Genomic DNA, 23112 nt, shown 5'->3' with positions numbered 1-23112 from the left:
TATATTTGTTTGAAACTAAACCCTTTTTTCCTTTTTTCCTGTCATCTCTCCCCCCATCCCACTCTCCCCTCCCCAACACAACGTTGTAGGTTGAGCAGATTAAGGAAGGAACTCCTGGAATATTGAAAGTTACATCCAAGTCCACAAAGGGGGATGAAATAATTGAAGGGGAATACAATACTGTGAGTCCTGTCTATAAACATAAAGAATGAAAAATGTCCATTTAAGGCTGAGATTTTTGTGGGATGTTTTTATCCATAGTTTAGATTTTAATCATTACAGTATGCTAATTGGACACAATTCATGGGTAATTAATATGACAAAAGTCCCAGAATCCATGGGCACTGGATCACTTGGATGCTTTTGAGATCTGTTTCGTAGCTTAGGCATGTAGACGAGCTTGGTCATGTGAAATCAGTTGCAGGATTTTTCCCCAGTGGGATATTTATCATAAAACATAAGTAATGATTTATAATGGCTTTCATAGTAACTAAGGCATGTTCTAGAGTTAGCACAAAACAATGGTCCATGCAAGAGTTAAATAAACAGCTGTCATGGCTTCTTAAGACCTGTTGTTGACACAGCATCTTCATTAAAACAACTAAGGCCCTGTGGCAAGTCAGGCAGGCAGCTTCCTGGCACACTTTAAAACAGTAAAATTGGAGCAGGCAGGGATGTCATTATAAGTGATTAACTGTTTCCATCACCCCTCACCCCCCTCATTCTCATAGGCCTTGATGATGAAAGGAAGAATAAAGTAAGATGTAAATAAATTATTTGGAAATATGCATAAAACATAAAGATAAACATTTGTGAGCCTGGGATTTTGGATTGCAAATACTATGTGCCAGTGACCTCATTTACCTGTGTAGGGCACCAGTCATCCCAAAACAAGGACATGTCTCAGTGCATCTAAGGGCCAGTATTATGAGAAAGTTTACAATAACAGCAGTGCTGTTGCATAGTGTTGCATTACTATTTTTCCTGGTCCATAGTAGTGAAAGCTTTTTAGCTAGCAAATCTTTTTCGTTAAAGAAACATCTGGTTTGTTATTTACTGAAATGCTGTCATTCCTCATAGAAGCCATGAGCTGTGTTGGATGCATTTAAGACCTTCAGCTCTGAAGATCTGGTGTACTTTGTTATCTAAAAGACTTGACACAGACCTCTGAATCCTTCAGTGCAGTTCTTAGTTACCTGTGCAGTTGTTCAAGCCTGCAAAGCACATAACAGTTTTCCTTGTGATGGTATAGGCTAGAACTAGTTTTGCTTGTTAAGGTAGCCAAGGTGACAGGATGGATAAGAATCTGACCTGGTCTGTCATCATTCTGAGCAAATGTTCAAATAATATTCAACACTTTGGCAGTGACTTGGCTGAGAGACCCTTCCTTATAGAGCATTTTGGGGTTACCTGTTCTGGAATACCACAATGGTACAAAAGTTCGAGGAAATAAAGAATCTGACCCTAACCAATTTGTTTAGAATACTCTTAGGGTATTTTTCCAGGAAAAGCTTTTTGGCTGTATTTAATCTTCTCATTAAAACCTGGTATTGTTAAGTCATGGTGGTGGTGTGGCTTGTCTTGAAGTCTGTGAACGTACAATGGGTCATAAGCATACTCATCTTTAATGTGACCAAGCCTTAGATACTAATCCTTAGTATATAATGAAGATAATAGCCACATGAAAATAATGCACTTTTGAGGTTTTAAAAACTCAGTAACAGGCATTGCTGTTTTGCAGGTGCTGCTAGCAATTGGAAGAGATGCATGCACAAGGAAAATTGGTTTGGACAAAGTTGGAGTGATTATCAATGAAAAGTAAGAACGGATGTCTGTATACCACTCACTGCTGAGCTTGTGTCACTGTTGCAGTGGTACTGGTGCAATGGTACTGGTGCATAGACATTCAGATGCTTTGAGGAAAAATTTGTTTCCTGTTTGCATAGTCTTGGATAGGAGACTGTGTCGCAGGTGGCTGCATTTTCTGCCATAGTACTGCCATGTTTGCTTTTTTGATACTGAAATATTAATTCCTAAATGCTGGGAGTCAAAAGCATCTGTTCCATTCTGTCCAGGCTCACAGGGCAGTTTCAGCTTCTTTCAGTAACAGGGCTTTCTAGAATCTGTCAGTTGTTCCTTGTGGTCTCTTAATCCCGCCTCCTTGGTTTTGTCTCTACTATTTCTTGTGGCAGAGATCTGTTCATTCATACAGGCTTTTGGTGTGGTGGGATTTCTTTATACTTTAATGAAAATGCTATTATGTGTTTATTTTGAAATACAAGGTCAAAGTAGCGTTACTTAAACTCACAGTTGGAGTTTGTGATGTGTTTTAGGTTTTGGAGGAGTTTAGTTCTTGTCTTAGAGCAAGCTTTGGGAACTATCCGTCTCCTTTAAAGGAGCATTTTATGTTCAGTGTAGTGAGGCTGTTGCACCAGGGAGTGGAGCTATCTGTAAAACTTTCAGTATTAGTAACTAAAACATCTTCTAGGCAAGTGAGGCCTAGATGATCTTCCCTTTGAAGAAAAGATGACACAGAACCATGAACTGGATTTGGTAGTCTATGGGAAAACAGTGTAGAGCAGCTTATATATGAACACAAGGACTGATGTTGCTGAAGGGAACTGTTGAGATGTTCTGAAGTGGGTATTTTTGTCCACTTAGAATTGGCAGACCCATGTTGTCTTGTATTACAGTATACACCTTTCTGACATCAGGACACCTATTACTAGCTTAATAGAATGAACTATAAAATTATTAGCATAAACCATATGTTTGTTAACAAAAGCAAAATTGAGGAAGTTGCATTTTAATACAGGAATTGCTTCTGGTCCATTATGTAACTGTGTGACTGCTTCTGTGCCTGTCTGATTAGGTTTCCCTGTTACATGTGTTCCCTGCAGAGGTTACTGAACTATCTCATTTATTAACGAAGTAGGAAATATTAATAATTAAAAACTTCCATTAGGTCAGCACACTTATAGCTAAAAAAGCTGGTGGCTGTCCCTTAAGTAGGGTGTCTAACAGCTGGACCTGTCTTTGTGTAGAAGCCTGAAGTGTAAGTTGATAGAAACTGCTTCAGCTGCTGGACTGGAGTTTCAGTGGTGGAGAAATTCTTTCGTCCTACAGCTCGAGCAGGAGAATGTCTCTTCTTGTCATTCCTCAGGGCTGCCAGTACACAGCTCGACTGATAGTGGGGGGTGTTTGAGGAGAGGATTTATACCTCACCAGAGAATTGATTCAGAAGATTAATTGCAACTTCACAGGCTACTGCCTTATACCAGTGTGTAGATTCCTGTAGTTTTGGTCAAATTTGCACTGCTTTACGTTCTTGCCCAAGTTTGTAAGACTGAGAATGTGACTTCTCTCCTTCATGCTTCAGATACATAGCTTTCTCTTAAAGCTATAGGGCCTAACTCCTAACTGGAGGTTACTTATACCTCCAGTCTTCACAGCAGAACATTTAGACCGTTTTTCTTGTTAATTCAAATTACAGAACAGGAAAAATTCCTGTCAACGATAAGGAGCAAACAAACGTGCCATATATCTATGCAATTGGAGATATACTGCAGGACAAGCTTGAGCTCACGCCAGTGGCAATCCAGGCAGGGAGATTGTTAGTTCGAAGGCTTTATGCTGGAGCAACCACTAAGGTAAGGACCTAATTGCCACAAAATGCTGTCATTGCTCTAGGACTTCTAAGTGCAGTGTTCAAGTCTGCTTGTTTATGGAAAACTCAATAGGCTTTTAAGGATTAGCTTTGGTGATCACTTTAATTTTCCCCTTGCAAAGATATTGCTGCAGATATGTTCTGCTAATTGAGTAGGAAGAAATTAATACGGATTAAGCAGTAGTCTCTTTTTTCCTATGAAGAGGCTTTATTTTTCTTTGAGTAATAAAATTACCTGAGATCGTTTAACTTGTTTTTAACTCTACCGCCTTCCCTAGAAGTCAGCAGTCATTGCCGTCCCACTAAATGCTTTAACTCTAATTCATAGGCAGTCTACTAAACCTACGTACAGTCTCTAAATAGTGTGCAGTGGGGATTTGTGATGCTTTTAATTTTCAGTGTTATTGCCACTAATTTTTTTCAGTTCTCATCCATGTGTTTTCAATAGAGTATATAGTTCTGCTTATAATTGAATGTGGACACAAAGGAAGATGAAATGTACCAATAAGTCAGCAGGTATTTATACCTGAGAAGTTGAATTCATCAATTCAGTGTTTGTTTCATACCAGTGCAATTGTAGGTTTCAATCGAGTTATGCTAGTCCAAATGGGAGTCACATGGGTACTCATTTACACCTTAACTTTATGCTGGTGGGAGAGTGCCTTTAAAGAACTGTTATCTGGGCACCACTGATGTGAGAGCTTGTTTTACCATCCTAGCCAGAAGGCATGAGCATAAAGGTTTTCCTCTTTTAGAGTCTGCTGTGTTCATATCAAGTTCAGCTGTTGGCCAGATTTAGAGCTTGATTGTTTATTTTAGGCTGGCAGGTATTGCGTTAACAGAATCCTGCATCAGTGTGCCTAATGTCATTACGTCAGCCGGGCAAAGTTTAAGCTGGAGCCAGATTTTTTCCTGCTGCAATACTATGGATATGTCTTAATTTGCATTTTATGCCAGATAACTGTCTCTCAAGGTATGAAAATCCTTACGCTGCCAAAGAAAACATCATCTCTTTGTGAATCCAAGAAATGAGTAATTACTTAGATAGGAACCTGTCTTACATTGCTGTTGTAACAATTCCGGAAAGGGTGATTGTACGAAACATAATGAAGTGTTACAGATAGGTGGGAAAGAATAGTAAGTAGCATCTCAGTTGATCCCTAGTCACAAAGGAAGTAATTAGAGTTGAAATCCGTAGAAATTAAAATTACTAGAAATGAAATGGAGCTGATCAGCCTGCTAGTCTGCTATGGCAGAATGACTAATTGGCTGGATATGGGGATAGCAGTGGATGTTCTTTACTTTGACTCAGGTAAAGACTTCTGGCAGTGTCTCCACAACATTCTCGTAGACAAACTAATGAAGTACAGGCGAGATAAGTAGGCAGTGAGGTGCATTAAGAACTGGCTGAACTTCCAGGTTTAAAGGGCTGTGACCAGCATTATAAAGACCAGCTGAAGGCCAGTCACTAGTGGCACGCCACAGAGTTGGATACTTGGTCCAGTACTGTTTAGCATCTTCATTAATGATTTGGATGATGAGATAAAGTGCACCCTCAGCAGGTTTGCAGGTGATACAAAACTGGGGGTAAATGAACGATGGAGCCAGTGTTTGTGCTGCAACTCAAAGGGACCTCATCAGGCTGGAGCAATGGGCTGTCAGGAATCTTGGGGAGTTCAGAAAGGATATGTGCGAAGTCCTGCATCTGGCAGGGGTGTAACCCCATGCACCAGCATAGGCTGAGGACCCACCAGCTGGAAAGCAGTTGTGCAGAGGAAGCCTCAGGGAGGCCTGGAGAACAAGTTGACCATGAGCCAGCAATGTACCCTCATGGCAAAGACCAGTGACATCCTGGGCTGCATCCTGCAAATGCATCCTGGCAGAGCATTGCCAGCAGGTGAAGAGGTGGAGTGACTTTTACTCCTCCTCTTGGCTCTGATGAAACAAGTGTGGATTCTGTGTCCAGTTTGGGGCTCCCCGGTACAGGAGGGACAGGGCAAGTCCAGCAAAGGGCCATGACTATAATTAAGGGACTGGAGCATCTGACGTAAGAGGAGAGGGTGCGTCAGCTGGGAATTTTTATACACTGCAGAAGGCATGGCTTTGGGGCTCTTATATCAATGTATATTTATGATATAGAGTAAAGAAGATGGAGCCAGGCTCTCTCTAACAGTATGAAGTGCAAGGACAGGAGGCAATGGATTAAAACCAAAACAAAGGAACTTTCAAACATAAGAGAAAACTTCTTTACAGTGAGGGTGGTCAGGCCTGGAGGTTGCCCAGAGAAGGAACCTCTAGAACACTCTAAAGCCTCAGTGAAGTCAGGTTCAGTGTTTGCCTTTCATGGTATGTGATTGGGCACACACTGTCAGCTCTAGTTCTAGCTGTGCCCCCAGATAGCTGTGGTTCATGTCTTTTGTTCTTTGTTATTGCCTAGACTACAGTTCATATAAAAGATTATGGGTTTTGGATGGTGGTGGTTTCTTTGTAGCATCCCCAGCTAAAAATAGCGTGCTTTGTAGAAGCAGTTAACAGTCTACTTTTTATCTCCTGTTTGATCTGCGATCTGATATGTTTTTAAAAAGGGCACTGGATTTTTTCTTCCTTTAATCTATGCATAATAATGTCAGTGTGGCTTTAAATTGTCTTTCTGTTTAAGAATTATGAATGATCCAACTTTCCTTGCTGTCTTTCAGGCTGCTAAGTTTTTACCCAGTGTGCTGATTTTATTACTGATGTTGTGTTGTGTTTTGTTTCAAATGCCACACAGTGTGACTATGTGAATGTTCCAACTACTGTATTCACTCCTTTGGAGTATGGAGCATGTGGGTATTCTGAAGAGGCTGCGGTGGAGAAGTTTGGGGAGGAAAACATTGAGGTAAATGCCTTAGATTCATCTGGATTTGAAGTTCCCAATTTGTAATTTAAAATAACGTCAAGAGTCAATTCAAACAGCATTCTGTGCTCTGATGTAAGCCAGGAGGTGACTAGGTACATTTTTATCTTCCTATGTTGTAAAAATAGTCCCCAATTCCGATGGCTCTAATTGCAAATATGTTCCATTTTTAGCAAACAGGGTTTGAAGGTGGAATATTTGGTTTAAAAATAGAAGGCAGTTTCTTTGTGTCTGCAAGTACTTAAGGACAAATTAAAGCTGTGTATGTGCTGGAAGCAGTGCATTGGTTTTAATGTCAAAGTGAATGGAGCTTTTTTGTAGCTACAGTGTGGCAAATTCCTTGCCATGGTGATTTTTAGTTTATAAAGCTAAGTGTTATGCTAGTTTTTCCTGTTTGACTCTACAGGGAGGCATGTGCATAATTTTACTCATGTGAGTAATCCCTTCTAATTCACTGGCATTGCTGGTCAAGAGTGAAATTAGGCATATGTCAGCACTTAGTGCCTGAGGCTGTTCTTACAAAGCACTGTACAGAAATTACAGAAAGCATGAGGAGAGGGAGTCTGACAACAAACTGAACTTTTGTGCTCCATGGAGATCACCTGGAGAGAATTATTTGGGGAAATACACAGGTAAGTTGTGGTTCATGAGGCTGAGAACTTGTCTCTTAGCTTTGTCAATTACATTTTTTGAATTGAAATGTGGAGAAAAGAAGTAAATATAACTCCAAATGACAGCGTGTCAAGTATCATTAACCTGACTACAGGGCAAAGGCTTAAATTCTTTTCTGCCCACAAAGCTTGTATATACCCATTCAAATTTTTGTAACGAAGTCAAATTCTTGCTGTTACATTGTGAAACACGAGGTTCCGTTGTAGAAAACACACTTTGAATTTCCAAAGCCATTTTACGAAATGTGCATCCAGAAGCATTTGTGCCTAAGAGAGGGTTAAGAACTTACTCAGTTTATTCTGACCTTTTTGTCATGTCACCATATTGGCTTTTGCAAGCTTCAGTAGGATTATTGAGTTGCATCTGTCATTCAGATCTGATGAATTTCAGTTTCAGATAGTGATATTTATGAATGCTTTGTAACCCATTAATGAGGAAAAACATTGAACTGGCTCTGCTAGTTTGTGAAGGAACTTATTTTTTACTGGAATTGTGAACAATTAAAAATTTATTTCAAATAGTAATCAATTTGAGATTAGCTTATAGTGAGAGCTGTTGGGAGTTCCAGGTAGAACTGTGCCTTAAAACACCCCATCATTTTCTGAGATACATGCTGTACAGGTGGGCGAAAGCCTTATCTGCATTTATGAATCTGACTAGTGATACTTTTTGGGGCAGACAGAAATATGTGGTGGTGTTTTTCTAATGTGCTTTCCATTTTGCACTGATACATAATCTCATCTGTCCTAAACCCGGGCTCGGAGGCTATTTCTTCCCTTTTTCTGCTCTGAGAAATATCTTTGCCTTTGTTCCAGGTAGAAGCAGACACAATACAGCCTTCTGTGAGGAAAGACTGAGGGAGCTGGGTCTCTATAGTTTGGAGAAGAGGAGACTGAGGGGTGACCTTATTAGCGTATATAAATATATAAAGGGGGAGTGTCACGAGGATGGAGCCAGGCTCTTCTCAGTGGCAAACAATGATAGGACAAGGGGTAATGGGTACAAACTGGAACACAAGAGGTTCCACTTAAACTTGAGAAGAAACTTCTTCTCAGTGAGGGTGACAGAACACTGGAACAGGCTGCCCAGGGAGGTTGTGGAGTCTCCTTCTCTGGAGACATTCAAAATCCGCCTGGACACATTCCTGTGTAACCTTATCTAGGTGTTCCTGCTCTGGCAGGGGGATTGGACTAGATGATCTTTTGAGGTCCCTTCCAATCTCTAACATACTGTGATACTGTGAAAGCTTGTAATTGTCTAGTTTAATGAGAGCGTGATGAACTGCATTCTGGAAGTGTAATATCCTTATGGCTTTTTTCTTCTTTTTTAATTATTGAATGACATTAGTGCCTGTTTCGTAGAGGCTTCCTTTGGCATTCATCAAGGGGAAAGAGTCTCACCCTGATGTCAGATACTCCAAATGCTATGTGCATGGCTCATTATTTAAGATAATCTGGCAGGTTTTGGAAGATCATGTTCTCTGCTGTGAAATTACTCAACTGTTTTTCTGACCTGTGTTGTATTTACAGGTGTACCATAGTCACTTCTGGCCACTGGAATGGACTGTGCCATCCAGAGACAACAACAAATGCTACGCAAAGATAATTTGCAATATTCGAGACAGTGTAAGTGCATCTTGGGTGGCATGGTTTAGTGTGAGGTGTCCCTGCCCATGGCGGGGGGGTTGGAACTAGATGATCTTAAGGTCCTTTCCAACCCTAAATATTCTATGATTATATGATTCTATCTTTCGTTCCAAGGAAAAGAGCAGCTATATGTTCATCATAGGGACTATTGGTACCACAATTATAAATAGGTTATTTTAAACAAATTAACATGAATTTAATTTTTCCTACCTTTTGAAATATAATAAATATTTATAGGGATACTTTTGTTGATACAAAAATGACCCTTAGTAAAGCAGAAAATTCTGCCTTTGCTGTTGGTATATGATACATATTCCACATGTGTAAAAATAAGAAATAAGCCTAAGATGGTTCATTAGCTTTTAAATTGAGTGAATCAATGCATGTAAAAATGCTTAGAAGTTTTATCAGTTTATCTTATTCTTCCTCCCCAAACTGGAACAAACATTCTTGTCTGGGAGATTCTGAAATTGAGGTCTCTCAGAAGCCATCACAAGGTGTAACTTCTGCAAATCCACACGTGTCTATAAAACTCTTGAGCTCGTTCTAACAGGATTAATGTATCTTGCCTGCACAAATCTCATTTAAGGTGATAATGCCAGGATTATCCTTGGACTAGCATAAAATTTCCTGGCAGTGGAAATGTACAATACCTGCTGAAGCACAGGCAGAGTCACTAATTGGTTAAAAGAATTGGTATGCCTCTCTCTGAATGACCGTCATCTTTTTAATAAAAATTCAATTGATTTTAAACATATGAGTTACTGTGAAGCATAATTTGATGATATAGTGTATTCCTGTTAAGATAGTGGCATAGAGTTATCAGTCCTAAAAAAGGTTTTGATCTATTTTACCTATTTTTGTGGTGGTTTTTTTTTAATCGTTAGATACACATTTATCTTCCTGCAGTCTTTCTAAGCAGCGTGTCACCATTCTGTATGATTTTCAAGCCTGATTTGCCTCTTTCTGGAGTAGTCTGCACTAGTGTAGAAGCTACTTTAGAACCCATGTTTGTGTTCCTAATTCAGAGTTACTGAAGAAAATGAAAAGGTTTAATGGTGATTTAAAGTGTTCCATTAATTTGTTTCCATTTCTTGTCCTGAGAATTTGGAACATGTTTAAACATCTAGGGGTAGAATTGAAAGTTACCCTGAATGAAAAATAGTTCAGTAACTATTTGAAACTGCAGTTACCTTGGTTTCATTGCTATGGTTTCATTTTTACATATGTCCGTATTTTTAAAGGAAAATAAGGATAATTCCATTTTAGTTATTTCCCAATTATGGCTTTTCCTATTTAAATAAACTCTGTGTAAATCTCATTCCTCAGGCTTACTGAAAGAAAAATAACCTTTCAGTGTATACTGAATATCCACACTCTCTTGCATGTAATGTTTAGTGGGATGAACAGATAACTCTTGATACCCAACTGGGCTACACCTATGCTCAGCAAAATCTGATTAATGCTCTGAAAGCCACTAAAGCTCACAGAAGTTGGCATTTGTTAAGAGACACTTGATTTTCGTAGGGAAGCAAGCTTTTCCTTAAGAAAAGCAGGTCAAGCCAGTGCACCTTGTTCTGGTGAGTGTTTGCTGAGGATATACATGCAATTTGATGTATCTTTCAATCTAACAATGGTATAGATATGAGAAGTGTGAAGTAATAGTATCTTCCTTGTAATGGAATAGATGTCTTTCAGTTTGTTTTGCCAGTCTCTAGGTATATTATCTCCTAATGACAGCGAACACAGCGCAGACATCAATTTAGTTATAATACAGTTCTTGCCACATCTGGTTACCCAGAACTTCAGCTTGTGGCCTTTTCCTATAAGCACCTGTCAGACTGAAAGTTCTTCAGTAGATACATACCTAGCATTGGCCCTGTTGTTGCAAAACTTTATGTGAAGTGCTCATCCTTACTTAGGCAAGCAGCCTGTGGGAATGAGTGGAATTGCTTACCCGAGTAAAATTTAAATGCAGGTTTGCAATTTGGACATGCACAATAATGAAGCATAGAACATGGTGTGTGTTTAATTTGTATGCCACTGATGTAAATGGAAGACCTCTGCACAAAACTTTGTAAGGAGGCTGGTTGGTGATTCTTAGTTGAATCTTTTCCTTTTCAGAGAACAAAATTATACCCACCATTTCCCATCTGTTGGTGCTAATAGTTGATAGTTCACATTTGTGTGGTTACATTAATTTGTGGTATGTTTTGTGAGCTGATTAAATTACATAGTCCGAGTAAGAAATCCTTACATGTTGTCTAAAGAGAACTGAATGCATGACTGTGCTTGTATTTTGTTATCTTTGATATTTAGGAGAGAGTCATTGGTTTCCATGTCCTTGGTCCAAATGCTGGAGAAGTCACCCAAGGGTTTGCAGCTGCTATGAAATGTGGGATCACAAAAGAACAGCTGGACAGCACCATAGGAATTCATCCCGTGTGTGCAGAGGTGAGTATATGAGGTCACCTCATAGCCCAGCTTTTCTAATGTTCTGGAGTAAGGTGCTGGAAATCTGAATAGCAGAACTCTGTTAAAAAAGTCCCAGTCTGGGGGAAGGCAGGGGAGAGGTAAAGACAGGAATGGATCTGGTTTTAATATTTAGAAATCTAACATTTGGGTTTAATCTGGGATTATTTTAAACTTTTTTTGTTACTGTGCTCATTTGTGGGATGTTTATGGTCTCCCTAATCCAGTGCGCTCTCTGCTGGGAAGTACAGAATTTTCCTTCCACTCAAAGATCCATTTATGAAGGCTTCAAATACTTTTCAGTTAAAGTGGTTCTCAAAGCTAATTTTTTAGATATGTGTGCTCAAAATAGGCTGACAAACTGGTGCTTGGAAGGGGACAATTTTTCTATTCTGCCCCTTTAAAGCTCTCTCCTTTACTTTTGAAGTGAAGACATGAGGCCACACAAAAACATTTCTTCTTGTGTTTATCTTGCTGTTCCTCATTAATGAAGATCTTGATTTTCTGAAGTGGGTGGGGAACAACTCCTCCCAGGTGTCAGTCTGAGATGCTCCACTGATATTAGTAGCATTAGGACCAGTTTATATTAGCTGAGGATCCCTGCAAACTTTTTATGACCTTTGTACATCTCCGTACAGAATCTCTGTGTTAGCTACAATGTGTTGCAAGAGTTCACCAGGATGCTGCTCCACAGAAGTGATGTCCACTTCTCTTGTGTTTCAAAGTGATACAGTATAAGCAATAGAATGTGAACGGCATTAATGGAATGGACTGCTAACGATCTGAATCATCTTCCAAGAATCCACAATATAGATTCTGTTTTGTGGGGTTTTTTCTGTAGTATCATCTAGTGGTGTTCTTAGAAGCCCTTGAAAGAGGGGTAGCAGGTCCTTATGTTAGCAGGGGCCCTGTGTAGGGGGAACTCTGAGGGAGGCATTCAAACCTGTGAACTCAAGTGGGATATTAGCATATGCAGTGTGAAGAGAGGATGATAGTCATAAATTATTCTGGACATCTGAGCTGCTAAAATTGAAACTGAATAGAATGATGATTAGACATAATTTAGGGAGGTAATTTCAGATAATCATATTTGTTTGAGTGGGGGAGGAAGAAATTGGCTCAGGAGAAATACACTGTTTAAAAGCTCCAGGGAACAGCAATCATTTTTTAGTGCCAGTCTTCAAAAGGTTTTTTTATGCCTGTTACTTAATTTAATCTCTTCAGCAGTAAACAAAAATCAAAGTGCAACATGGTATTCTTTGGTTTTAAAAAATGCTTTTCAATTGTTTGGAATCTGTGAGGACTGCACATATCTGGATTAATAGAATGATGGGTATTATCAGCATTATTTTTATCTTGAGGCCATGTAAAAGATAAGGAAAACGAAGTCTGATCCGAGCAGGAAAGGGAGAGTGTTGCAGGGTCAAATGCTGGCTTCTTCACTGGCATAAGTACTAATTTGTTGCACAAAGTCTCCTGTGAAACATGGTATTATTCAACTAGAAGACTGTAAGACTGAGAGTCCCTTTTCTCACTGCTTACAAATTGGATCCAAATTTCACTTCTTTTATTTGACCAGCATTTTATTCTGCAGAAAACAAGTTCTGAACAGAATTTTTTGCTAGGTAAAGTACAAATAACTGTAAGCACAGAGTTGGTAGGACCTCAGCCTTTCAGAGAACTACCTCTCAGCCTTGACTGTACTGCGTTGCTTGAAGTACAGGCGTATGTAATCGACCATCTGTGATGAAGAGAAAGTGTCTTCTGAAAGCTGGGATGATTCTTCAAGTTAGCTAATGATGGCTTTCCAGCCACTGGATCTAAGGTTTTGTCTTCATTTGAATAACTGACAAAATCTGTCAAAACCCTCATGTTTCCAGTAATTACGAAATTACTACCAGCTGGCTTCCTAGAATTAGGGAGCTGTATGGTTCCTACAGGCACTTGGGCTGGCTAACACACCCAGAGCTTGTAGTCAGGCCAAGAAGGAAGCAGATAAATTTTGCACTTTTTAATCTTTGTCTTTCAGAGTGAAATAATAATAAATGGAGATTCCCGTACATTGTCAGTCTGTGGATCAGAACTGAAGAGTTAGAAACACTGTCTCAAGCTCTGCACTATAGTTTGAATATATTGTTGTTGTTCTGCCATGTATATTAGACATGCATTTGTCTTCCTGATTAGTGCATAATGCTTTACCTGCTTATAGAAAGTGGAATACGTATATCATTTATTGATGTTCTCTGAAGAGCTGCTGGCAGCCTTACTGCAGCAAAGCTTCTACTTGAAGAACTGTAGGGCTTTCAGATCCCCATTATCTTTAGATACATCAGTGTTATTTGCATAACTGAAATGTGTATGTACTTCCTTCTGTGCTAAGTTTATTCTTCCTAATGGCTTTGATGATAGCTAATTATTGTAACTGAACTGTTTGGATAGAAGTGGGTTTGATTTCCTTTTTTCCTTTCTATATTATATCTATGCAAAGCTATGCAATTATTTGCGTGGTGAAGTTCTAATATTAAACAAGTTCTTGTAGAATTCTTCTTCTTGAATTTTGATACCTTTCAATTTTACAATAATTATTCTTGAATATGTTGTTTTCCTTAATGTGACTTGAAAGCAGTAAAGATGGGACTTTTTCCAACTAGATTTACTGAGTGTTTTCTTAGCTATTGTCCAGAGGATACAGATCCCAGACATAATACCTACATCAGCAATCAGTTCCACATTTCTGTAATATCTAGAAAGGTACAGAGGCAAAATTTATGTTCTCTCCAAATGCTGTAGCCTTGGGTTAACTTCAGTTCCCCTACAAATAAGTTATCTTTGAGCCATAAAGACACTTACTCATTAGGTGTAAAGAGTGGAGTTTATTATTTGTGAGCTCATTTCCAGTGTAAAAACTTAGGAGCATTAAAACAAAAGGTGGTATAAAGCCATGTGATTTTCTTAATTCTTTCTTTTCCACTGTAACAGGAAGGCCATAAAGTAAATTGACAGAAGAAAGGGTATTTGTATGTTTGCTTTTCAGTGGCAAGGAGTTTAAATGTGTGGGGTTTGTTACTATTTTATTACCTGAAGAAATGACAGTGATTTTGAGCATTAAGTGCAAGCTGATCTTCCAAAAAAGGATTCATTTTAGCCGTACTAAAAGTCTTCTCTTTATTTTTTCTCTCTTCAGATATTCACCACCCTGACCGTGACTAAGCGTTCTGGTGAAAATACCCTTTTGTCTGGATGCTGAGGCTAAAGACCTCCCATTCTTGTTATTGCCAGAGGCTGGCTTTCATCGCAGTGTCTGACTTGTGCAATTCAGAAGAAAGGTTTTGGAAGAAGTTGTCCTTGGACATTCCTGCGGAAATGTGTAGATCTTGAGCAAAGCATCATCCAAAGGAGAAGAGCACTGTGGGGGCTGGACACTTGCGGTGATTGGCTGGCAATTAGCAATGCAATGGGAGTATTGACTGCCAAGCTGATGCTTAGCAGAGCATTTAAATGCTTTCATGAAGTCACAGCCTGAAGCCTGCATTGTCTGGTGGGCAGTGATGGAACAACTGCTAGCACAGCTGGACCACAACTGTTTTGGTTTGGTTTTATTCCTCTCTAGTTTCTTACTTGAACAAAAAACTTCTGGACTCAAGAAAATGACCACAACTTCAGATAGTTGTATAGTGCCTCTGTGTGCTTAGGTTATAACACAGCAGTTGCAAGGTCTCCTCATGAGCATGCGTTTTACCAGCTTACATGCTTGTGGAGGGGAAGTTGTATCTACATGTTTGATCCTATGGAAGAAAACATCCTTGGAAGAGAGTTTAGTGCCTTTTAGAATAACATATTTCTTGGCTTCGAACTGACTCAGTTGTGACTTTTTATTTTAGAGTTATTTATTTGTGAAAATGTTCTCCTTAGTAAGGAAGGAAAATACTTTTTACTACGGCTGCATTATACAGAAAGTTGCCTTTTTTCTCTCTGGAAGTAGCAACCATGCATATAACACAGATGTGATCTTCTTAGCTTTATCTTGCAGCTTATGTGATTATAATTAATACAGTTTGGAACTGACACAATTCCAGTGTGGAATGAATTGTGCTTCCAAGAGCTCTGTGCAACTTTACTAAATCTGAATAAGCCCTTCCTTTCTGGGTGAGCTATCATATGTTGCATCATTCCAGGTCTAAATTGGCCACTTTGCACACAGCAGTATTGACACTTCCCCTCAGATTAGTGGGCCAGTAGAATTAAAACAATGAACCAAAGAACACTCCCCAAAGCAAACAAACAAGCAAACCTCCTGCCCAACCTCCAAAAACCTGTAGTGAAAAATCTTCTATGTAGATACAGCCTAAAAGCTGGGTTTAGTTCCCTTTGTGTTTTGATTTATATTGAAGAAAATACTTTCAAAACGGGTTTCCATGGGGAAATAACAGATTCCTGAATGTTCCTCCTGTGTTGGGTTAACTTGCATACATATTTATTAAGAAATGATAAAAATGCCTCTCTCTAATGGAAATGAATGAGCTTATTGATCTGGTCTTTCATTTCTCCCTTTTAGCAGAAAGGTTTGAGTTACTTTTGTTAAATGGTTCTCAGGAGTTTAGTAGTGCGGGCAGTGTGAATAGAGGGTGAGCTCTCTGGCCCTCTGGGCAGAGTGCCTTATGCCGGGATTTCTACCTGGTTAATGAATTCATGTATTTCTACTGAGATTTTGAGAATAGTCTTGTAAGTTATTTTTATAAGCTCATGCATAACTGAAGGATTGTTAAACGTGTTTTGTATGTTATCAAGAATGGTCTGTGGTAGCAGTTTTCTGGCCAGTTTCTTAAATAAATTGAATATTTGCACAAACAGGTGCTCATTTTGATGCCTCTTCCAAGCAAAGCAAGCAGGTGACAGCAAGCCAGCTTTTATTTTTAAAGGCCAGAAGAGGACACCTTGATAAACCCAGCTGCACTGGATTTTAAAGGTAGGTATTTCTGAGAAGCAGGGTTTGGGGTTATGTTATGTGCTTTATTTTTGCATGTTAAACCTTTGAAAAGGGCATACTTAACAATAGGAAACTAATCAGGAAACCAGCCTTCCACTATTTGCACTGCTTGCCATCTATATAACTCCTGAATACTCAGGGTTTAACTCCTGAATACTCAGGGGTTCCTGAGCTGTTTGGGCAGCTGCTCTAATTCAAGCACATGAATAGCAGCATTTCCAAACAAGCCTGTAGACAAGTCAGATCCTGGAGTGTAAGGATTAAAAGACGTGTATGAGCTTGGCTTTGCAAGGTTGGACCCACATGTATCCATTTCTGTGGGTCATGTCATCATTAATAACGTGTGTTTTTGCCCTAGTGGCTTGTAGTTCAGTAATTGTTGGATTTAGTTACTTTTATTTTTTATTTTAAAATTGTGAGTCTTTTCTTGTGTAGGGCTTTTATTTCTCAGAAGGAAAACGTTTTCAGGTGTGTATTTCTGTGTTGTCTTTGCATGATGATATATAGTATATTACAACATCACATGATGATGTATTGAATACCAAAGCAAAGTATTTAATGCTTTCATCAAATTAATCATCCATTGGGTAATCTGTGCTTTGGAAGCATATACTAGAAAATTTGTTAAGTTAAAGGGTGTTTATATTCAGCTCATATTCATTAGTTATTAACATTTTTTGGAACTTACCAAAGTTGAAGTGAGAATCATCCAAAGGAATTACAGGTGCAAATGCAGACAGCAAATTTCACCAACTTTAGCAGGGAGTTAGAACTTCACGGACAGCTCAAAAATTGGTTTTTAATTCTCCTGCTTTTTTTCTTTTTAAGGAACCCCATCGCCACTGATCATTCCCTTTTTACCTCTCCCCCCTGGTGTGAGTTGTTGGAGCAATCTGAACTTTCCTGTAAGTCTTGTATTCCAGCTTGCATCCTGCTTTAAGACCTGCTGCCTGTCCAGAGACGCTGTAGTGGCAGCACTTGTGCGGTGGTGCAGGACCAGCTTCAGACAAGGTGGATCTCCTGAGGATGTTGTGGGTGCTGGAGGTTTCATGGTAAGGCAGGTCTCTTGCTGTGCTTTGTGGGAGGACCTTGCACTCACAAAGTTGTCTAATGATCCTGTCTCTGGCTATACCACTGGGACTTGTCCCTTGCTCTGTTATGCCAGGTGGCAGCTGGTGAGTGACTGCTTGTGCACACCATGCCAATGCAAGAGGGTGATGAAGGGGCCAGATGGCTCAATCTTATATGTAAGACTTGATAGTCTTCTTTCAGGTCAAAATATGATGTAAATGTCTGTGGTAAGATGGCAGCCTTGCCTAGAGGGAAGTGTCACTAGCCCTTTCTCTTTGATGACTGGCTTTTCTGATTGCTCAGTTGTCCTCTGCATGGGATGGTGTGAGACTGCTTTCTTGCCAAGGCCTGTTTGGCCTCCAGAGATACATCAAACCTTAATAAATAGGAAGAAGTCATCAGAGGATGTGCCACACCACTGGCCTCCCTTCTGCATGCACAAAATGTCAGCATGGGGTTTTGGTTTGGGGGCTGCTGGTGGGGAGTGGAGTAGAGAAGGGGCTTGGGCATTTATCAGAGAGGGTGGGAAGATGCGTGGGGCCATGGGTGAAGGCACAGTGCAGGGCAGCAGTTGCCACATTGTCTGTGGAGGGTGGCTCCCCAGAGACCACTGAGCTTGGGAGATGCAGGAGGGCCTTTGTTGGGCAGAATTTGACTTTCCTCATACAGTTTGTTTTTCATTCAATTGCCCTTTTCATCTCTTTTCCTATGAAATCTTCCTAGTTACAGACTTGTCTGAGGGAGTTCTTCCACAGCATTTTTACCTCTTGAAATTACAAACTAAGCTGACACACCGGGGGATATATATCAGGTCAGAGAGGGAAGGCTTTCCTTCCCCTAGCAAAGCTGTGATTGGCTTTGCTGAGGACCACCGGTGACTTCTGACCTGCCTCATCGTGTCAGGTAACCATTGATTGCTTTCTGGCAAGACCCCTCCATGAGCATTGCCTGCTGCTGAGCCCATCCCCTGCTGCACCCAGCCACCACAGGCTCAGGCAAATGTCCATTCCCATCTTTAACAGGAGCTGACCACGGCACATAGTGAAAAATCTGCTGCTATACCCTAGCTGCTTTCTTCTGTATATGCTTGTCTCAGCCCATTCTTCTTTTCTGGAGAGTAGGTTTTAGTCTAGGTTAGGCACAGAGTAAATGGAGCTCTGCCCATCGCTGGCTTTCAAAACCAAATAGTAACACATTTAGTCAAAGAATCTGATTTCTCTTTTAATGTCAACGTAAACTGGCATCAGGGCATCCACGGTGAGAACCACATGTGTGCCATGTGGTGTGATGAAGGGCAAACAGAAGCAGTGACTTGCATTTGAGTTTGACCCAGAGTTGATCTTCCCAAGTTAAAAGAAAACTCTGGGGCTTCTGCTCCATTATGTGCATATATATACACATATATTTATGTGTGTGTATATATATATATATATATATATATATATACACACACACATATATATATGTGGAATGCGAGATGAGGTGACTCAGGGTCCCTCCAGGCCATTTTTCCCTTGAGTGACACTTTGGGGTTGCTACATCACAAAAGGAAGATCTCAAAGAGAGAAACTGCATGACGTAATTGAACGCTGTTTAGTGTTGCAGCATAACTCCCTCTTGTGAGGAGCCTGGTTGTCTCAACACCACCACTGTATCTGAAAATAAAAGCTCACAACTTGCAGTAACTTCACCAGAGGTGCAGGAGGCCCATGATGGAGCTGTGTGTGGCACAGGGCATGGCAGGTCAGCGCTGTGGTGGCAGCGGCAAGGGGGGGTGCAGACACACCCTACTTATTTGTGTTTATCTTGACTCTGCAAGTACGGTTTTTAGCTCTACAGCTGCTAGAAATAACCATCTTAAATTAATGGCCTGTGTTTGCATTAAGCTGTTAAACCGATATTGGTCACTCAATGCTGCACACCCAAACTGCTGCTTACTGCCTATTTATAGCTTAAGTGAGATTCCTCAAGGTTTCTTTTCGGTAGCTGGAGTCAGATAGGTAATACTGATTGCACAAGTGTTTGCTGTTTCTTAGGGCAGCATTTTCCTGAGTTAAAAAGAACCTCAGCTTTGCTGAGCTGGATTTTACAGCTTGTGCGCTAAGAGCGGTGTGTGTCTCTCAGTGCTCTGGCCAGAGTCGTGGATGCAGATGCCCTAAAGTCAGGCTGGTGCCTGCCCCATGGAGGCTTGATCTGCTCCTGACCTGGCCCCTTGAGGCTACTGGGGGACACAGAGCTTGTGGGTTACTTCTGGAGGATGTTTGGTGGGCAGAACCTGTCCCAGGACTGGCACGGGTGAAGGCAGCCTGTCGAGGCTATCTCTGTAGATAACCTCACCTCAGGACCACTCTTGAGCAGTTCTTATTGCAGGGCCAGAGGAGGAAACAAAGCAGAGATGCTTCTAACCCCATTAAATGTGTTATTTTTATGGGTCTGAGAGATGGGTATCAGCCGATGTTTATTTCTCCACTATCTGAGGTACAATGTTAAAAGAAAACAATGGAAATTGTATGTGAAGCACGACTCTGTGCTCAGTTGGTGATTGGGCTCAGTTTAATGCCTAGGACCAATTAAAGCGCAGTTGTTAGGCTGGGACACTAGATGGGAAACACTTTGGGGTACGTGTATGCATGCCTTTCAGTTTAGGAAGATAAAGATGAAAAACGCCTGTCAAAGCAAGCGCTAGACTCTTGACTAGGCTAGAGACGTGTACACAAACCATCAGCTGGGTATGCTCTGAAGTATCTTTGAAGGTGAAGCCGTGGTGGGAATCAAAGCAACCTGAAAATAAAACTGGTGGAGAAGTTGCCATAAAGCACCTTAAAGCAGTGTCTCTGTTAGACATGCTGCCTTCTACAAATTAGACAGAAGAAAAGCAATGAACTCGGGAAATGTGAGATGCTACTGATTTCCTTAGAACAAGAGGAATGGTGCTGACTCCTATTTAAATCTTGCAGAGCTTTAAAACTCTGTGTTGATACGTATTTACTTTTGCTTTAATCTGCTTCTCTCTCTTCTCCTTTTGTTTGTTTCCCAAGTGTTTACTGGTTTATACTTGTCTTGGGGAGTTCTCTTGGCATGTGTTTTTAGTAGTCGCAAGATCATAAAATCTGTGGGAAAGGCAAACAAGGAACAGTGATTTACCATTGCTCACCACCACAAGAGAGCTGTGGCTAAAGTAGTTAAAGAAGGCTGGTTTTTTTCTGCATTACACATAACTAAATGGAAGTCACTGCCACAGGATGTTATACTCTAAAAATACACCTGTGTTGAAAATGAAATTAATTGTATGCACGCAGGGTGGGAGGTTGGTAAAATAATGATCTGGGTGTAGCTTACAGTGCAGGATGCCCTTAAACCACTAAGTGCAGGAAGCTTGGGAGGAAAACCTACAGGAAGCATCACTGTGTATATTCAATGTGGAGGTTATGTAACCTTTACTAATTATCTTGTCCTGGGAAACAGGATGTCACATTAAAGGGACCTATAGTGTAGGCACTTCATGCTTCTGCCATGGTATTCCCCTCCTTGGGCTCTGGTTTGTTCAAGCCTCATAAACGTTCCTTAGTCTTTTGTAGTTCCTTACTCTGCTACTACTAGTACTACTAGAGAATTACTCCTTGTAGTTCCTTAGTCTTTGCAAGGCTCAAAATGTTCGTGTCTCAAAGCTTTCCCCTTCTAAGTTATGCCAGGCTTTCTGCCCTGTGGGCAAGTTGAAGGGAGGACAGCCTAATGGCTGAGCCACAAAGGTTTCTACTTGGGCCTGTTCCCCAGAGACACCTCCAGCCCACCCAGACCTTTCTGTCCCTCAGATGGCATCTTCACTTGCCGCTTGCTGAGGTCAGCATTGAACTTCCCAAGCTGGGGCATTGCCATGGGCAGCCCCCACCTTTCAGCCTCTCTCAGCCAAGCCAACAGCGTGTCGTTTAGATTCTCAGTGAGCAGCCTGAAGTAGTAAGGATGAACTTACACTAAACGTGTGCAAATCATGTTGAAATTTAATTATGTATCCTTCCAGGATTTTTTGAACAGTTGACCTAAATTGGTTTAAATGGCACCTTTCATTAAATCTCTGCAATAATGACAAGGCTTTTTCTTCTAAGTGTAAAATGAAACATTTTTTAGTGACGTGTTGGAGTTTACAGCAGATTTGCCTGTTCAGAGAGTTACTGTTAGCCCTGCAGTTTATGTGCTTTGTTTCCATTTTGGCGTCATTCTACTACGGCACAGATGATGCATTTGTACTGTTGTTAAATAGCATTATTCATTTCTCCCCTAGCAGCACCATGAGCTGAATTAATGCTCTAGCACATGAAAATGACATTATCCAGCCTAAGATCTTTCAGCCAAGGTACTTCAACTGCATGAGGATGCTCTTGTACGAGGCTGCCAAGGAATCCCTATATATATATGTCATGTGGTTGCCAACATCAACCGCCATGGGCACAGAAGGGTTATAATAATTGTCACTGGAGGGTGATTTATGCTGGAAACCACAAGCTCAGTTACCTGTTGAGCTCACTGCAGACAGGCTTTTGTGGAGAAAGGGTCTCTTTCCACTCACCTGTTATTCAGTCTTGCGGGGGTTCTTTTTGGTCCTTCTCCACAAAGCCAAAAATAAGTAAAGTAGGTTAAGAATCAAAACCATGAGAAATTGTTAATGGGGAGCTGTGTTCTGCCCTCTTCCCCAGTCCCCCAGAATAACTGTCTGAGGCCTGAAATTTCTCGTTAAGCAGCTAGGTGCTCAATAATAAAAGAAGTGATGGAGTCAGAAAAGGGGCAACCCTTTTGGTGACAAAACCTCCAGAGGAGGAGTGGGAACTTTCTTCTTTATCTTGGCTGGCGGAATTCCAGTACATCCCCATGTAATTTTAGTTTTAAGGAAGGTTTACTCTGTCTTCCAGTTCACAGTGGTTTGGAAGGAAACTCTTTAACACTAGTACTCTTTGAAGCTCCAGGATAGTATGGGTGGGCTATATAGAGCCAGAATGACTGTGTCTCCATGGTCTGGTGGCTCAGTAGCTAGTTTGTTTGAAGGCTTTTCCACACTCCATAAGCCATGAGTCTCTACATCTGCACTGCTCTGAAATAAAAACCAAATAGGAAATCTCCATGTGCAATCAGCACATCTATTGCAGAGCAGAGATTCTTGTTCTTGAGTGTTGGTTTCTTTACCTCTCCCCCGGGGGACAAGTGGTAGTTTTCTTGCTGACTTGGAGTTACGGAGATCGTGGCCCTGCCCCACAGCTTCAAAGAGATGGTGGTCATGGTGGTGTTCACAGGAGGGGCTGGCCATCTCTGTTCTGGGACACTGGGTTGCAGCGCAGGCAACCACAACAGCAACTCGGCCACTGCAGGAGTTCTGTGGATGTTGCAGGTTTCTGGAGTGTTGTTGGAAATTTCAACAGTTTGTTTCCTCGTGGCTTCTTATACTCGTTGTCAAGCCTAAAATCCCACAGATACAGTCTTTTGGTAGCATTTGGTCCTTTCTATGTGGTGGGTGGAAGTGCAGAGATTTGTGGATTAGTGCTCAAGGGGATGGAGACAGAGAGAGACAAATCCTGCCCTTGGAGATCTTTGTTGTTAAACTTTAAATAAAATTTCATCTGAATTTTACACGGTGTGGAAGTTTGTCACAAAGAATCAGCTTTATCCACCTGGTCCATGACCATTCCTAATCAGCAAACTTGACAGCAAATAC

The 23112-nt window shown here is 40.7% G+C and overlaps 1 protein-coding gene across 3 annotated transcripts in view; it reads left to right on the top strand.

The window, feature by feature from the left end:
• Positions 1–16282, top strand: part of TXNRD1 (thioredoxin reductase 1) — a 28366-nt gene extending 12084 nt beyond the window's left edge. For all 3 annotated transcript variants that reach the window (XM_080629379.1, XM_080629378.1, XM_080629377.1), the window contains 7 exons: positions 90–182; positions 1742–1818; positions 3494–3650; positions 6438–6545; positions 8765–8860; positions 11201–11335; positions 14538–16282. In XM_080629379.1, coding sequence (XP_080485505.1) covers positions 90–182; positions 1742–1818; positions 3494–3650; positions 6438–6545; positions 8765–8860; positions 11201–11335; positions 14538–14600 — 729 coding nt within the window. In that variant the 3' untranslated portion in view covers positions 14601–16282. The remainder of the gene's footprint in view (positions 1–89; positions 183–1741; positions 1819–3493; positions 3651–6437; positions 6546–8764; positions 8861–11200; positions 11336–14537) is intronic.
• Positions 16283–23112: the final 6830 nt, after the last annotated feature.

Source organism: Psittacula echo (genome assembly GCF_963264785.1).
Source record: "Psittacula echo genome assembly, chromosome: 1".
Lineage (NCBI taxonomy): Eukaryota > Metazoa > Chordata > Aves > Psittaciformes > Psittacidae > Psittacula > Psittacula echo.
This window is presented reverse-complemented; position numbering and strand designations above follow the sequence as displayed.